Genomic DNA, 13,177 nt, shown 5'->3' on the forward strand with positions numbered 1-13,177 from the left:
TCAGTTGAGTCAGCACAACAGCGTGGATAATATCCAAATAAAAGCAGAAATATGTTTTTTTAAGAAAAGTACCAACCCCCAACCAGCAAATCTTCCCATCCTTTTATTGCTATTACAGTATTGAGTTGTAGTCTTGCTTTGGGAGTAGGAATGAGCAATGGAAAACAGGAATGTTTTAGGATGTTATGTCTGTTGTAGACCTCAACTAAGGAAACCATAGCTTAATTATACCTTCGTTCCTATTTCAACTACAAATACTGTGCCTTAAATACCGTAATGTGCTTCAGTTACACATGGCTGTATTTTGCAGTCTTTGGTATTTTCCTAACTTTTAACTTTTAACTTTTAAGTGGCATGCAAATGATCTGTTAATTACACAAATGATGGAGAGGGTAATGTTTGATCTAATTTAGACATCTAATACGGCCAGTGTTCAGCAGTCTCCTATCAAAGGACTCTCCTTAGTATGGGACCAAAAAAAGCTTTATGTGAACAGAAGACTGTCCTTATTGCTAATTGTGACTCCAACAACATAATTGATGGTACAAAGAAAAAGTTAAATCTAAGAAAAAAAATTTGCATCATTCTATGGTACAGAAACCACAACAAGTCTAATATTCTTGGAGTGTATTTGGGATTTTTTGGAGTTTACTTTTGTTATGCAAATATCGTAAGTATACTCGGAAACAAAAAGAACGTGACTTTTTTTTTTATTGGTAGTCCATGCAACAGACAAACTAACTTTTAGTTTCCAAATAAATTTTTAAAAAAACATATACCTGTTTAAAGTATTCTAAATAGTTTAGGATTTTTTGACTTTTTTTTTTTTTTAACATAACATGGGACACATTTTGTAGGTGCATTTGTAAACAATTATGAAGTTATTTCAAGTTATGATACACTTACCTGTGAGCAGGAATTCTACGATCACCAGCAACTAACACCACATCACATAGCTGATTGTGTCTAAGATAATTCTCCATCTTTTTAAAAGTTTGTTCAGCGTGGTTCAGAGCCTGAAAAAATTCATCTGAGGTACAGGGCTCCATTGTTTGACAAGATGATAAGGTGTGACTGCTGTTGGAGGTTCTGCTGAAGACAATAACAGAGATCTTAAGTCACACAATATTAAGGTGACATTTTATCTACAAAGGATAAAATAAAAACCACATTATTTTAAAATTGATATGCATGATTTGTTTTAATATATATTACCTTGCTATTTTATTTTTCTTCATATTCATACTTTCTTTCTCCCTCCAAAACTGATCTAGACCCTTGTGAAAAAAGTATGACCATGTTGTACTCATCAGCTAAGAGGCACACAGAGATTAGCCCATCAGCTGTGTCTGCAGTACTGTCAGATGGTTGAGGAAGAACATCTACCAAGACCCTGCAAACTGAAAAATAATGGGAGGATGGCAATAAGGAACCAAACCCCTCCCTGCCATTTATGTTTCACACTGAGCCTAAGGCGGCTAGAACAAAATTCAGCAGATATGAAGCTGTTAAAAGCATGTGGACAAGCAGGGGAAAAAAAACCACAAAGAAACACACTGATACCGCCACTCTTATTGCACAAAGCTTTGTGTCTGAGATCTAGCACAGCAGAGTCAACAGAAGTGAAAAGCAGGTGGATGGGGAGAAAAATTATTCCTGTCCATATACACTAACACAGAAGCTTGGGGCAAAATAGGAACAGAGAAAATGTAAAAGGAATGCATGGGCCTAGATGACAAGGAGATTAATCCTAATTATGTACACTTCAGAAAACATTTTCCTGCTCACAGTTCTTTGATTGACTACTACTTAGTTTTCAACAATGCAGGCAATTTATAAAATACTCTGGATCTAACATAACATTTGGAAGGACATGGTTTCACAAGATCTGCATCCAGACCCCTGCTTCCACATAGTTGTCCTGAAATRAGGCAGCATGCTTGYRGCTAAATTCWCCATAAAGCTTATGTCACTCCTTARTGTAGAATACTCATTTCAAAGCASAGGTCTTCAAAAYTRAAGTYTAAATTTCCAACAGAGGATTTTCTGWAAAGAGGAACTTTTTGGTCTGGTCTTTGGTTTTGTYGTAKGTTTTGGTTTGGCAGWTTTTTTCATATAGTCGGGCAGCCAAAAAGGCTAGGCACTTTGGCTCTTAATTCAGAGCTAAATCCAATCATTGCTCTGTGAGATACCTGCCAACTGACTTCCCCTAGGGTGCTTTATGCTAAATGTTCTCACTGAAGATGTGGTTAGCCATTCATTTATATGTCAGCTTCTTCCCGGCTCCCCATAGCCCATGAATCACTTGTTCTGCTCTACCACCAGACGTCTAACAAGCTGGAACAAGTATTCTTTGTGGCCATTTTGGAAACTGAATCAGGAGCGCATGCAAAGATGTAACCATGTAACCAGGCACAACATTATATGGCCAGCTGGGTTGCATTATCAAGCAAATGAGCAAGAAGTCTCAGTGAAAGCAACTCTTTAACCAGCTGCCCCGCAAAGCAAAAATAGGAATGGAAAGGTCACTGATCAACCCACAAATACTTAATAAACAGTTCTGTATCTCCCTATCACAATTTAGAACATTCTCAATTGTGACAATACATGCTATGTTTTGTTTTGTTGGTTTTTTTTTGTTTTGTTTTGTTTTTTTTTGTTTGAACTATATTTTAACCCAGATTCCTCAAAATAACTCCATTAATAATATTTTTTTTTAAAATTACATGCTATAAGGATTTTATTTACATTACAATGTTACAAAGTGTTTCGGAGATAGCACAGAAGAAGCAACAAAAGAAGCAACTTCCCAAGCCAGCACTTGCTGGATCACAATCTCATTGGAATTACTGCTAGCCTCAAAACTGCACATGTGTACATTCCACACAGAACCCAGTCATCACAGCCTTTCAGTAAGGAAAAATAATTGCAGTGGTGTCTGTTTTCTAGCACCCACAATAAAGCACTTATTCAGGACATAAGAGAGTCAAGTTTAGTTCTCCCTCTCATCTAAAGACATTCAATCCCATACCTGTCCTCCAGTTAGTAACTAACAAACCATTTTCCATAATGAAGGAACAGGAGAAGGAAAGACAGTTTCAGTGGTCCATAAAGAGAACATGTAAGAGACAATCTAATAGTCCTGGTATTTGCAAAAAAGAAAGGAAAGATAAAGCTTCAAAAACTATTTGTGCCGGTTACCCAGTGACTGGATATGCAAAATTTAAATGCCCCTCCTTCCACAAACTGGTCTACAAACTGTTTTGCAGTTCCACTTGCCATAGCCCATGACACCCTGGGAGAATACACAAGCAAGAAAAGAACTCAGTAAGGAAAGGATTTGCTTTTCTTCCTCCCAGCAGTAGTATTGAAATGCCCTCCAAAATTCTTGGCCTACATTCCTTCCACCAGAGAGAGGAAACCTGGGTATATACTGCTGGCCTGCTAATCCCATCCTCAAAGCAAACATCTAGTCACAAGATTCTACAGCTCTGGGTATCAAGGCAGCTCTGCTCCTTTTGGATTTGGCTCTTGATTCAAACTTATCTTTTAGAATGAAATTCCCTTTCCATAGATGAGAAGTATTGCTACTACTGCACACCTCACACATTTTACTAAGAAAATTACATTAAAGACTGAGGATGTCAGCACATGAGTTTTGTGTATCAAAGAACCCTTTCTACATATTCCTTCAAGTTTCAGATTTAAAATACTATTTTTAACACATTCATATGCATTATGCATAACATTTTTTGTGGAAATATTATAATGAGTATCTTAGAATGTTAGTAATCTGATAAATAGTGCTATCTAGCACTGGTCAATTTTTATTAAGTATGGTAAAATTTCAGGAAAGGGGTGCTGGTTGGCACCCAGAATGGGCCAAGGTGACCAAGAAGGATAATGGCATTGTGGCTTATATCAGCAATAGTGTGGTGAGCAGGACCAGGGCAGTGACTRTCCCTCTGTACTCAGAACTGTGAGGCCACACTTCAAGTTCTGAGCCCAGTTCTGGACCCCTCACTACAAGAGAGACAYTGAGGGGCTGGAGTGCATCAAGAGAAGGGCAGTAGAGCTGGTGAAGGATCTGGAGCACAAGTGAGAGGCAGCTGAAGGAGCTGGGGATGTTTAGCCTGGAGAAACACAGGCTCAGGAAGACTTACAGCTACCTGAAAGGTTGCAGCCAGGTATAGGTTGGTCTCTTCTCCCAGGTAACAAGTGACAGGAGAAGAGCTTCAAGTTGCGCCAGGGGAGGTTAGATTGGATGCTAGGAAATTTTTTTCCACTAAGAGTGACCCAGCATTGAAAGAAGCTGCCCAGGGAACTGGTAGAATCACTATCCCTGGAAGTCTTCACAAAATGTGTAAATGTGGTGCTTGGGAACACAGTTTTGTGATGAACATGGCACTGTTTGTTGGACTCTGTGATCCTAGAGGTCTTTCCCAACCTTAATGATTCTATGATTCTATATATTACTCTATATTCTAAAATATTCTATATATTACTTTATATTCTATAGATTACTCTAAGAACAATTTTTTTTTTTGCATGTTACACATTTTACTACCCTGGCAACATCATTAATCTACTAAAGATGCTAGTTTTCTTCTACTCCTTTGTCTAATAAAAAACACAGGAGAGTATACCTTTAGAAATCAAAATGTATAACCCATGCTATAAACTGAGAGAATTTTTAAGGATTTTATTTGTTGAAGTAGGATGTTTGGAATAAGGAGCTCAGTCCAGTAGTCCACTTGCAAAGCAATGAAGCAATTAATTGGGGTAGTAAGGTGGTGATAAGAAAGTTTAAAAAGTAAAAGCAAATATGATGATCATGACTGRAGAGTTGAATTCACACCACTCCTGTTGTTTCAGCCTTGTTGTAGCTTAAACAAAACAAYAGTTTTCACTATAAAAGCAAAATAATAATATATTCAAGACTTCTTTCCTCCCACTTTTACTAAACTCTGTCTCAAAAAGAGGAAGCAGTGGTTTTTCTTCTAACATAATTTGTTATTTTAGCTATTTTAAAGCACTGATACTAATTTTAAATGAGTTGCAATGCTTATTTTATAATGATCACATACATTCGTTAACAACCTATGCTTTTCAGTAAGTATTAACCTTGGCTRTAACAAAGGTTGCAAAACTTTTTTCAGCCATTTTATTTTATGCATTTTAAATTACTTTTAGGAAGGCATATTTTAAGTTACATGTCTTTGTGTTTGTCTCTGAAATAAAAATAATGCAACAAAGACTATTTTTACTAACAAAATAATCAAACACACATTTCAAACCATTAATTTTGGAATAGAGGTAGAGAAACAGAAATTTGAATTTTTTTTTCTAAAAAAACATGTAAAATTCTGTCTGAAAAAATTATCTCTGAGACTTAAGCATAAATTCACTTGTATTTGTTCTTCACTTGTATTTGTCCTTTTGCCCTAATCAGCTGACCTAATTTATCATCATCTGTGCTTCTGAAAAAGGTCAACTTTTTCAGAAGATAAACAAAGTCCTATAAATCTTAAAAAATGTCATTTTACTGCAAGGTAAGAGTGATAAGGTTAGATCAAGCGTATGTAGTACAGATTCTGACCTAATATATAAGTATCACCTTTTTTCTACTAACCTTTTGCAGCAAATGACAACTTACTTCATTGCATTAAAATCACACTTTTAACAGAAACAACATGTTGAAGTGCAGCTGGTTACTAGAGCCTTAACTGGACAGAGGAGTCAGAGAGCATCAGAATGGGATTTSTAGCTGCAAAATCTTGATGGAGAAAATACCCCAGCTCTTGCTACTATGTGTACTCAACAGGCTGGTTCACAGAATCAACAAAGTTTGTTTTTCAAAAGATTTCTATGCTCTGTCTCCTTTTGTTATTCCATCTACCACCCCAAATCCAGTTCTCCCAACCTCACAATTCCTGAAGGCATTGTCTGAGTAGGCAAGGACAGCAAATACTGTGACTAATGGGACATTGTGCTGCATGCGCAGCCAGCTTGGCAGCAGAGGAATTCTGCCCTTTCTCAGGGATGGAATAAACCGGGTTTCTCTTCATTAAGAGTTGCCAGTTTCGAGAAGTGACATTTGAGACTTCTCCCTACCCCCATATTAAAGGGCCCCGGGTGTTAAAACTGACAGGGAAATGCAGAAGCGATGCAAAACACAATGCATGAACTTGCCCCCTTTAGGAAACCAAACCAAAAGCAAATGCTTTGCCTATGCTACTGAAATTTGCAGGCAGCACTATACACCAACACGAATGACTTCCACAAGTATACTGATAACAGTGCAAAATGGGAATTGGAGCAAGAATAACATGTGCATAGGATTGGTTTAAATGCTGTTTTATATACATTTCCCTAACACAAGCTGGGTGKAGATGAAAGCATTAGAAATAGTAAACATTAGGAAAACTGTTGAGATGTGAAAAAGCACACTTAACTAGCATGATTCCACTGAACAGCACATTTTTTTTCTTAGGGAATGAAGTAACTAACATCAATATTTAAAATCTGAATTTAGGCATAAAGAACATTACCTTTATCAATATGACCTGTAAATGAACACAAAATTAACAAACCAACAGAGATATCTCAACATATACAGATGCTAAAAAAAAACCTATTGTAAAAAACCTTTCAAATAAGAAAAATTATTTTAGTTTTATTCACACTACAAAAAGGTTGAAAATAAGGTTCAAAGTAATAAAAGAAGTTTAGAGATAAGTGATGGAAATTATTAATTATGAGCAGGAAAATGGGTGCGATTGCCTTGTGTTTAGGGAAAAAAAGCTAAGGAAGAAAAACAATGCACACTAACTCTGACTATAAATTACACACTCCTGTGTAATTTTTATAATGCAAAAATACTATTAATGAAATAAAAAAAATGCTTTACTGATGTAAGCAGAAGTCTGCAATCATAATGAAGTACATAGATTTGAAGTTTCACTGCTGTTCAAAACCAGTGAAAGCATTTTTTCTGTTACTAGTAGCTGGACTTCCTAATGAAAAAAAAAAGCAGCCATAAGAGCAAGGTAAGCTATTTGTCTATTTTGAGATAGGCTACTGCACTTCCTAAATTGCACAACAAACCCACAATCTCAAGGTATTTTTTAAAATTTAATAAATATAAGTAGATCTGCTGCAAATTCAAGTCACCCATAGTCTACAGCAGCCAATTGCCTAGGTCATACACATCAGAGAAAATGTGTCTCCCCTTGGACAAAGTAGAATAATATTAAGATATATCTTCAGCATTTTTAAACAAATCTTTGTAAGTTTCTCACTGCATTAAGATGACTTCCTGCACTGCAGTTTTCACACAATAGTATTAAAAATAATTTTTCAGTAATTTGGTTGTTTACACTGCTTTCTTCAAGCTAGCTGGCATCTTATTACATAGAGACATCACAACACAACTTACTAAAACAATATTATGCTATATTTTTGCCAGCTTCCAAGATTGTATATTCTATTTCAAAAGGAGTAAAATACTTCATTTTTCAAAGCTACTAAGACAAGAACCTCAGCTGCAGAGAATGGAGCTTCTACAGACAGGGTGTCAGATCATGGGTCCCGGTCTGCTCGGAAATACAAAGCAATAGGAGAAGAGGCAATGGGCAGCAATTGAACATGAGAAATAACTTCTTTACTGGGTGACTGRGCACTGGAACAGATTGTCCAGAGAGGCTCTGGAGTCTCCCTCACTGGAGAAACTGAAGAACCATCTGGACAAAACCCTGTGAAATGTGCTCTAGACAATACTGTTTGAGCAAAGGTYGGACCAGATGACTCACTGTGGTCCCTTCTAACCTSACTCATTCTGTGAATCTATTGTAACCCAWGTGAAAATGTAAAAGGCACAGAGGGAATTTAAGGAATTTTTGCAGTAGCATGGAAGAAAGTAAACAAGGTTAGATATTTTCCCCTTTAAAATAACTGTCTTTCAATAACAAAGTTACTTATTTTTATCTAGTTCATGCATACCTGTAGCAAAAAATTGCTCTTCTTCAGTTAATTTCAAGTGTCATACTAGCATCAAGGTACAATTAGGAAACCTATTTATCATCCTTATTTGACAGCTTGCATTATTTTGTGATAAGAGATATAGAGGAGTACACAGCACCATTGGGCATCCTAAAAATCTTACACCCTCAATGGTCAGTAAGTCTGAGGTGAAAGAAAAGATGTATCAAACGTTTCTGCACCTCGAAAACTCAGGGTGGGGAGGCAGATTAGATTGGAAGTCACAATGTCCTAACTCCAAAACTCATCATATAGAGCAATACTGCAGAGTTGCTACCAMCTGGTACATTCAGATCTTGTCTTTAAATAATTACACGTTTTACTAACCTATTCAAGATCAGCATACAGTGATGAATTCTGAAATCCTGCTTGTATTTACTGTTCAAATATAAATATACATTTTATATTTTATTTTAGTACATTTCCATGCTTCAATCCCCAGTAAAATAATTCCAATATTTTAATGCATGSCTGGATGAAATGAACCAGATACAACATTCTCCACACTAAGTATGCTCTAGGTATTTTTAGCTTTATCTCCACCATGCCTTCAAGGTCTGTAGATTGCTGCTAAGGCACCCAAAAGAAATTAAGAAACACAAATCTAATGCCAAAAGGCTAAACTTTCTATACAAGAGTCTGCACATATGCTGGAGAATTCTTAAAAGTGTACAAATTCAAAAGCATCATCATTGCCTCAGGGATGAAGGAGAGTTAACAGCAGCAATAGAGGAAATCTAGGAATGATAATCTACAGAAGAATTCAAAACTCACTGTCCCAGTAAACAACCATTTAAGCTAATGCTAGCTACAAACGACACATAGGAGTATGATGTGAACAGTATTACAACTGAATAGCTCTCACTTCTGACTCTGAATGGTCTGCCTGCATCTCTGCAACCTTGGCCACAGATCTGGTACTAAACTTGGAACTGAGCTCTATACTAACACCAAATTAATACAATACCAGGTCTTCTCTAGATGAATCACATAAGGATTTAAATAATGACAAAGACCTGATCTAAATGCTTTTCTACCTGTGCTATATGACATGGCAAAGAGGGAGGATTGATACAAACAAAAGAGTAGAGCTGCTTCTGTTAGTTCATGTTTTTAGGGCTTGTAACTGGGCAGTAAGTTACAGAGGGACACAGAAATAAGATAACTGTAGCTTCTACGAAAAGCTTTTTAAAATGACTTTTTCATACACAGAATTTGTAAAGGTGGTAGCAGGGTTTTCATATGGGAAAAAAAAGCCCTTTGAAAACTACACAGATGAAAGTGTTGGTTTGGGTTTTATTCTTCTCAAGTCAACATATAAGAAATTGTATTTTAGACTATCAAGAAAAACCAATTAATGAAGTTCTTAATATCAGAGAAATTCCAGGTGTTAGGCAGAATTATGTAGTCTGTCCAAGAGATTATACATTCTTTACAAAGGAAGTGAATAAAACTTAAGCACAGCCTCCCCATAAGACAGAGATACAGATAACAATAATACAAAGTAAGTTCCTACATTATCATTGTATCACATGCATGTTAAATTGTAGTGACACTGAATTCAAAATTTATCTGAATTATTTATTTTAAAGCATGTAAGTAAACATTAGCATGAGTTAGAAGACAGTAAGAGAAATACAAGAAACTCAAGATGCTATAGATGATTAAGCACATAATTTAAAAGATATTTCCAATTTACTTAGTTCAAATCCAACATGCATTTCTTGTTGCATACAACTATCTGCAACAACAAAAAACACCCTCAAAACCTTCTAAATAAATATCTGCAGTTCTTCAGTTCTACGAAGTAACAAAATAGTTTTACCATRTGTAGGTTATTCTCTTACAATTAAGACCAAATTTATAATAATTTAAATCTACACATTTATCTCTTAAAATTACATGGTTCTTTTTCCTACAGTGCTTACCTTGCTATATAAGAATATTCTAACTGGGCTAATGCTGTAMATAAAAGTTTCCTATCAGAAGTATAAGTTGCCCAAATGGAAGGTGATGTTCTACCTGTATCACACCCAGTGACACAGCTGTTTAAAAATTCACATCTGAATGTCATTTAAAATGGGATCTCTTCAGAGGTTTGTTACTTACAGCTATGTAGTTGTTGCAGCACAGTAAGACTGCTGWTATGATGCAGCAGTAGGTAGGATTTCCTCTCCCAGTAATTCTAGCATTTTATCACATTCAGTGATAAAAGCAAATACACAGTGTTCACTCCTAAGGAATTTTACTCTCCCTCCTTTTCTTGCATCTTTAAAGGTCATACAAACAAAAAWTTGTTAATATTTATATTATGGACTACTTTGCCTTTCCACTGAACTGATTCTTCACCTAAGTAATGAAAAACACTAAAYTGCTATAAGTAGATTGATCTGTCCTTAATAGCCTTTATTAAACAGTGTGCCCTTTTAAAAAGCCACACTTGCTGAAATGTCACATCAGTGCAAAGCTATCTTAAAAGTGAGAAAGCAAACATCATAACGTTTTCTTGAAATGGTAAGCTATTAGGCACTAAGTGAGCTACAAAACAGGAAAAATACTTTTAGTGACTAATGACTGACTTGTGCAGTGAATAAAATAAAAGAATTAAACTGGTATTTCACAAGAAAGGTTATTAACTTGCCTAATTCACAACAACTCAATAACTTTCATTTAAGAACAAATTTTACAGTTTCATCTTTAGTAATGATGTTTAAGAAAAGAACACCAAATCATCTTTACAATTACAATAAATCCAGTCTCTCTTTTCATTCCAAATGCAAGGTTTAAGACACCCAGATGGGTAACTGCAACCACTTTAAAGGACAAATTGATTGATTTTCAACAGATGTAATTTTTTCCTTTAATTTAGAGTCTAAGTATTTTTTACAGTTCATTCTCCCTCTTCAACAGAAACATATGGAAACATCAGGTCAGAATCATAAGAAGCTTATATTTTCATAATTTTCTCCTAACTGRCATAACTAAACAATCAGTATCATTCAATATAATGTGAAAGCATCCTGTAACATTACAATGTAACTGGCATAACTAAACAATCAGTATCATTCAAAATAATGKGAAAGCATCCTGTAACATTACAATGTAATGGACAGTACATTGTTAATAGCAGCATGTACACTGTTTAAAACACAAGTGCATCCATGTTTATGCTTTATCCCCACTGCCTGCCTTTTAAAAAGGTCCCAGTAAATGCACAGAATCTGATTATAATAAATATTTTGTTTCTGATGCACAGTAGCTGCTAGGTTTCTGAAACATTTTAGTTTAGAATAGAGGTTAGCATATATATGCATGCTACCTATAAACATGAAATTAAAACACATTTTTCACAATAGGAAAGTAATAATTAACCTGCATGAACTGCTGTCCGATTCATTTTCTTCTTCACTTGCTCTATCATCTGTTTCTTGTCTGTCAAGCCAACTTGCACCTCCACAGTCTTCTGATGAGAATTCAAATGTAGAGACTTCTGAGGTGGATGCCATTGGCCAAAGAGGTGAACTCTGGAAATCCTGTTGGCTGGACCTTCCGTAACCATCTGATGTTAAAGGTAAGTTACCTGAATCTAAAAACTTCGTGCCATCAGTTGTTACATTTTGTCCTCTATTCCAGAAGTCTCCCTGGTGGTTTTCAATTGCAGAGTTAGCAGCTGATGCCTGATGACCAAACCACCTCCATCTGATTTTTAAAATCTGCTTCACGTCAAACTCTTTACGAGAACCAGACATTCTTAGTGAAAGCCAGTGATCGTCTAGGCAACAGGGTAAGAAGCAGCACACATAAAAGAAGATTTGTGCACCCAACCAAGACAAGAGAAACACATGCTCTGCCTGTCTGTAGCAGGCAGATTTTCTACAGAAGGAGGGGAGAAAGCATTGCAACCACACAAAAAGGCTTCTTTCACGGTATGTAATCTGAATATAAACAAACGGCAAGAAACTGTGAAAAACACCGAGTTAAAAGAGGAGGTGAAACAATCACCTCCATCAGGAAAAATGTTAATCACTTCACCCTAAAAGCTCCGAGGCTGTTTCTGTTGCTGTCCTATTAGGTTTCAAAGCCATCAAACAATATTCATTAAAGACCTTTCAAGAGCTAAATACCACCCCCTTTTCTTAAAACACAAAGGAYAGCAAAGCAATGCCTATACTGCATCTTATAATCTCTGTTTCTTATTTTGTTAACTCCTGCTACTACAGAGGGCAAAAAACTGCAAAAATCAAAACTGCTCAAAGAGGCTTAAAACCAACCCAAAGATAACTGATTATGCGAGGGAGAAACTGAACCGTAAATAATTCCTTCTTCCCATTACAGGACATGCACTAACTTAAAAAGGACAAGAACAGCCTCAGAAGGCTCCAGGGACTAGTAGTGGGGGCTATAAAGCCTTTCATCTTGATTGCTTTGATTCAAATCTAGGTCTGCAGTAACCAAAAATTTCTATCTGAAATGAGCTAATGGTTTCCATTCACTTACACATCACTAAAACAGAAAGCAAKAAAAAGCCAGTCAGTCATTCTGCAAGACACCAGACAAACCTCTGCAAAATAAACAACATAAGACGACTGCTCAAAAGGCTTCTTTCTAATCATATACTAGCAGCTGTTCCACATCATGTTAGAAGTATTGTGATGGAACAGTGAAAAAGAGACATGCATACTTTTGAGACAGAACTCCCCCTAGGATAGTTAATTAACATAACATCTTAAAATAGCCAGCAAAAATTTTTACTCAAATGAGGAATAGAAAACCAAAAGCACAAAATACACAATGACCAATTCACAGTTCCTGTGAAAAACAGCCTATTTCCTCTATGACATATGGAGCTAGTTAGGTATAAAATGCTGAGATTAATTTCAGTCACATGCAAATTGTAATAACAATTTCAGAACAACAAAGAGACACCGGATTTTATCAGTCCTTGATAYAGAGATCTGTTTTCAAACTTTACAGTTCAGTTAGTCTGTTCAACTCTCCAGGAAACATAGGCAACAAAATCACAAGAATTCTTTAYTACCCTTCAAACTACAGTTTTCTTCAAAAGTGAGTCAGTGCCTTTCAGATGAACATGATCAACTTCAAAATATGGAATCATGGAATCTTGTAATTAGGATAC

At 35.9% G+C, this 13,177-nt stretch overlaps 1 protein-coding gene across 1 annotated transcript; it reads right to left on the bottom strand.

The window, feature by feature from the left end:
- Positions 1 to 906: 906 nt before the first annotated feature.
- On the bottom strand, positions 907 to 13,177 carry LOC130576774 (kelch-like protein 5; the record flags this gene model as incomplete). The annotated part of the gene is made up of 2 exons (XM_057371674.1): positions 11,413 to 13,177; positions 907 to 1,089 (listed from the first exon to the last, which is right to left on the bottom strand). Coding segments are annotated over exons 1-2 (560 nt in total), but the record flags the coding sequence as incomplete, so codon positions are not given.

Source organism: Malurus melanocephalus, unplaced genomic scaffold (genome assembly GCF_030028575.1).
Source record: "Malurus melanocephalus ecotype Western Australia unplaced genomic scaffold, MMel_1.1 scaffold_151, whole genome shotgun sequence".
NCBI classification, from domain to species: domain Eukaryota; kingdom Metazoa; phylum Chordata; class Aves; order Passeriformes; family Maluridae; genus Malurus; species Malurus melanocephalus.